This window comes from Montipora foliosa, chromosome 10 (genome assembly GCF_036669935.1).
Source record: "Montipora foliosa isolate CH-2021 chromosome 10, ASM3666993v2, whole genome shotgun sequence".
Classification (NCBI taxonomy): domain Eukaryota; kingdom Metazoa; phylum Cnidaria; class Anthozoa; order Scleractinia; family Acroporidae; genus Montipora; species Montipora foliosa.
The window spans coordinates 22,908,297-22,913,296 of record NC_090878.1 but is presented as its reverse complement, the minus strand read 5'-3'; the positions used below and the strand labels follow the sequence as shown (position 1 = coordinate 22,913,296).

Below are 5,000 nucleotides of genomic sequence, written 5' to 3'. Positions count from 1 at the left end.
GGTTCACTTCGGCCGCTTTTTCCTCTTTTCGACACAGCAGATGCGGCCTTCATTTTGATTTGTCATTGTTTTTTTCTAGCCGCGAGAGACTCGGTCCTTGCGAAAGGCCACACCGGGAAAATCCTGTACCATTACGACGACCGTTCCATTCCAACCGGATTTTCCGTGCAAATGCTAAACGCCCATCTTCTCGCGTAAGACAGAGCGAAATCCTAGGACTGAAAGGATTAAAGGAGCCGTAGATTTTTTTTGTTAACCCTTTCACCCCTGAAGCAGCTGCCATTGACGAGTAAAATCATTTGGCGTAAGACAGAGTAAAATCTGTAAGTATCACTCTCAGGGGGGGATGAGTGGAAGGGGACATTTTTTGAGTGGACCGAGGTGTTGTTAAGTTGCTCGCAACTGCGATAATCAGTTTCACTTAGAGGTATTATAACCGCAGTTCAAACAATGCGTCTTTCATGTGTTTCACAAGCATTCATTCACCACGAACAGGAAATGTTACGAATTCGCAATTGACTAGCTCCCAGATGATAGAGCAGTATTTTCTTTTCTTTTTGAGGATTTTTCTGCAACTTCTTAATTTTTCAGCAATTTCAATAGACAGGCTTGTTACAAGGATTGACTCGGCAATGTCGGAGTACTGTATGAAACGCCAATTGTTGATTCACAAAGTGCACTCTTTATTGTGAGGTAGCAAGTCACCATAGCAACAGAAAAGTCATCTAAAAGCAAAACAAAGTTAACATAAAAAATTCTGGTGCGGATTCAGAGCCACCTTAATTATTCCAATTGTGAAGGCAGCTCTGATTCCGCTCCAGAGAATTTATTCGAACTTAAGAAAAGAGTCAGTTCAATTTATTCTGCGTATTAGTAATGACTTTCGAGCAATAAAAGTCGGAGTCACCAAGTTTAATACAATACATACTTAATTGACCACTACCCATAGGGGCTTTTCAGGGCCAACGAAACACAATCAACAAAAAGACAGAAAAACAATAACAACAACAACTGTTAAGAATCCCATCTTGCCTGGGGCAGTTGGCTATTAATAAGTCCGGCCGAGAAGTTAAACCAGGGACTACTAGGAACAAATTCAACGAGTGGTCAGAACGAGTCTTGAACTCGGAACTCCGGATCTTAGGACAAGCGCCCCAACCACTGTGCCTGCCTGCACTGCCACCTTTAAATTTGTGATTTACATTTAAGGACAAAACATTGGCTGTGTTAGATTGATCACTTGTTGCTATGGCAATGTGTTATGTTAGACTATTGCACGCATTTTGTAAAGCAATATATGCCGTTTTATTATATAGATACTGATAAAATACCAGGGTTTCTCCTTTTACTAAAAAATCATATCTTCACCGAGCGCAGTGATCATATCATTTTTATCTTTCACATCTGAGAATATAGGTGTCGTCATGGTAACGGACACGATTAGCCAATAAAACGCCAGCTTCCTTTCATTGTAAGATACTTTTGTGCTTTAATATAATTCTTCTCTAGTTCATTAACATTTTTATTGCAAAATTTTACATTATCATGATTTGTTTTTCGTAACTTTCATATATTGTTTCGTGTTACATAACATGCGTGTTTAAGCGGTTACTCCCCAGAACCTCGACTCTGTTCCTTTGTTGCTGCACAATTCGAAAGTAGCCTATTCCACGGAATCACTACTCCTCTCCGTTACATGTGTAACATTTCCCACCTACTTGTGAAGTTATTCAAATCAATTGTATTAGGTTGACTCTAAGCGAGAATGGTCACTGAATCAGCTTAAGAAGGCTCACACCAGTTACAATAGAGTGTTTTCACGTGAGGTCACGGCAGCCATGTTGGTGTTCCCAAACAATGGAACTGCGGCCATGTTGGTGTACTCAACTAATCCTCTGGGAATTGAGCTCTATTGTCATGCAAACGTTTTCTTTTGTTTCGGTGGAAAAACAAGGTTACTGATCACGTGAGTGAAAACACTCCATAGTGCAGATTCTGTTAAAGTGTTGTAACTGGTGTGAGCCTTCTTAAAGTGATTCAGTGATCATTCTCGCTTAGAGTCAACCTAATACAATTGATTTGAATAACTTCACAAGTAGGTGGGAAATGTGACAAATGTAACGGAGCGGAGCAGTGATTCCGTGGAATAGGCTACTTTCGAATGGTGCAGCAACAATCAACAAACTACTTTGGCCAATCAAAAAGGACGGAGACAATCCGGCAAACCAATCACACGTAGCCGACACAAAGCGCGGGAAAATGTGCACGCGTGAGCCACGATTGGTTTTGGTTTCACTTCTGATTGGTTGAAAAAATGGCGCGAGAACTTTGAACCAATCACTGAAAGAAGTAATCATAAACCAAAGTAATTATCTAATTACTTTCGACACTCAATTGAAAACCGCTCTATAATCATGATGATAACTGCCCGGATAATGAACTTGCTGGTTTGCATGTGACGTCATGGCAGCCATGTTGGATGGCAAGAACAATAACCTGTCTCTCCACTGGGAACTAACTTCAGGCTTTATTATTACCCAAGTTCTGAGAAAAGAAAATGTATTGTATTGCCATCCAACATGGCCGCCTTGTCACGTGGGTTCAAATCAATAATTGAGTGTGTTGAAGCACCTAGGTCGTGAAAGAGAGCAAAATATTTTCCCGTTTGGTGCTCCCATTGCCACTGAAAAAATTGGCTTAATTATTCCCTCAAACTATGTTGATCCGAAACTTTGCTCTTGGGATGTAAAAGGCCACATCACATGTCGTAAAAATATATCACCTTCTCAAAGAATTAATGAAAAGAAGATAGTTCTTCGTGTGCTTTTCTCCATATTAAAGCTATCCCAGAGTACACCGCTAAACACCAGGAACGGCGTAACTGAATCCCTAAAAGAAAGGTTGAAAAAGAGCCATTCTAGATCGCCCTAAAATAATGGGTTTAATTAGCAAAAACAACAGCTCTGTACCCCCTACACGCACGTTCTACATTTTGATACATTTCTCTGCCGTTCTCGTCTTGACAACGACGTGAAATGATCTAATTTGAAGTCATGTGGAAGACGCGAGCACCTGGCGATGACTTTTTCTCTATTTATTTCAATGTTTTCTCTATATATCCACACCGTTCTCAACAATTTTATTCTTGGAATGTGGACTCACAAGTTCCATGCCGAGCGACCTGGCGTATTTGCAAAATTATTACAGTGACGGGAAATAATATTTTTAGACAGCGATCTCTTATACCGTCGTCGTCATCCAACTATATCGCATGTTGACTCCCAATTATTACGTCATAAAACGGCAATCTTAAGCCCCTCAAGTCATTAATTTTGGGATTCTTAGAAATCTTTATACCGCGCTGATTAACAGTTACATAGCATATGTCTCGGAAACCTGTAGGTTCAAAAATATCCCTAGTTGTCAAGATTTTTTGTCAAGCGCACAAGTAGAATTGACGATTCGTGATTTTTCGTTTATCAAAAAAAAAAAAAAAAAACCTTCGGAGTTCCCCCCTCACGATGCGATGGGAATTGCAACACTCGATAGTTTCGGGACTTTGCATGGAGAAACTTTTATTGGTCAGAGCCTGTCCATGTGACCTTGTGATGCGATTCCTATACGAATTTGTTATCGGGACCGTTAGTCCCCGGTAATAGTTCAGTTTCAAGTGCTCCATGACCGCTGAATAAAAACACTGCTGACGCATTTTTACAAGGTTATTCTCCATCTGAAGTGAATATATTCACAAATAGAAGTTTTGCACGGCAGTCATGTTGCATTTTAGGAACAATAAATTTTTTTCCCTATGGGAACAAATGTTCTTTCTAATGCAAAACATTTTCATTGTTCCTGTCATGCAACATTGCATGCTGTCGTGCAAAACCTCCATACCGGCAGGAAGGTGCCTGAAATTTAAAATAAACAATAGACAGAGTAGTAGATAAATCATCTTCTCGCTGGAATTTGTGAATATATTCTTTTCAGATATAGGCTAAGGTTGTAAAAATGCGTCCTCGGTGTTTTTATTCAGCGGTCATGGAGAACTTGAAACTGGACTATGCAGGTGGCAATTTTGTCCAGAAGGGCTTTCTTGACTTCCGGTTGACGTCCTCAAGAACGATGCTAATACAATGAACCTGATCACACCACAACACTCAATCTAAGTACATTCTATATATCTCAAGTTTTTTTGAAAGTATACAGCTTATCTTTGAAAACGTTGCTAATTTTAAGCCTCATTTAATTGTTCTTCATGATGAAAGGGAGCCGGATTTAAGAATGCTCCTTTTCTTTTGTCAGCTTTGTTTTGAAGAATCTGACTTGGGATGTGTGTGCGAACTCGATCTTGTTGATTCTTCACCACCCAATACCCGAATAATTTGAATTAGAAATCCAGATTTAGTTTACCACCATAAACGCATCCAAAGATTTGGTCATTTCAGGTTTTATATTTTTCTGGAGTGTCCAATCCATTTCAGTTTAGCTTTTGAAGACGACTATAATAAGACGGCGTTACATTTTATGTCCTCGTACATCACATGTCTAACAGACCAACAAAGATCCAAATACCGCTGATTAACAAGAGTGCCGTCACATTATTTTCACCTTGAGTGTCACATCCACCCGGAAGTGATAATTATGGCAGAAGATTTGGGTTCGTTTAAATTAGCGAGTACCAAACTATCCGATTCACAAAAGCTTGCCGCTGAAGCGCACGAATTACTAATGGAGGACCTCGAAAAGGTTAGACAAGAAAAAGCAGCCTTCGAAGAGATGACAAAACTCTTGAATGATGTCCACTTTGGCAAGACGGTAAAGCTAAACGTTGGCGGTAAGATATTCAAGACAACACTCAACACTCTTCGAAAGGACCCAGATTCTATGCTGAGTGCCATGTTTTCCGGTCGGTTCGAGTTAAAACCAGACGAAGAGGATGGCGCTTATTTTATAGATCGCAATGGAGAGCTCTTTGGGTAAGCCATTTCGGTTGACACCAT

The 5,000-nt window shown here is 40.0% G+C and overlaps 1 protein-coding gene across 1 annotated transcript in view; it reads left to right on the top strand.

The window, feature by feature from the left end:
• Positions 1-5,000, top strand: part of LOC137972644 (uncharacterized) — a 33,284-nt gene that overhangs the window by 12,809 nt on the left and 15,475 nt on the right. Inside the window, exons 4-5 of the mRNA XM_068819380.1 lie at positions 80-194; positions 4,615-4,976. Of these exons, the coding sequence (XP_068675481.1) occupies positions 80-194; positions 4,615-4,976 (477 nt within the window). The remainder of the gene's footprint in view (positions 1-79; positions 195-4,614; positions 4,977-5,000) is intronic.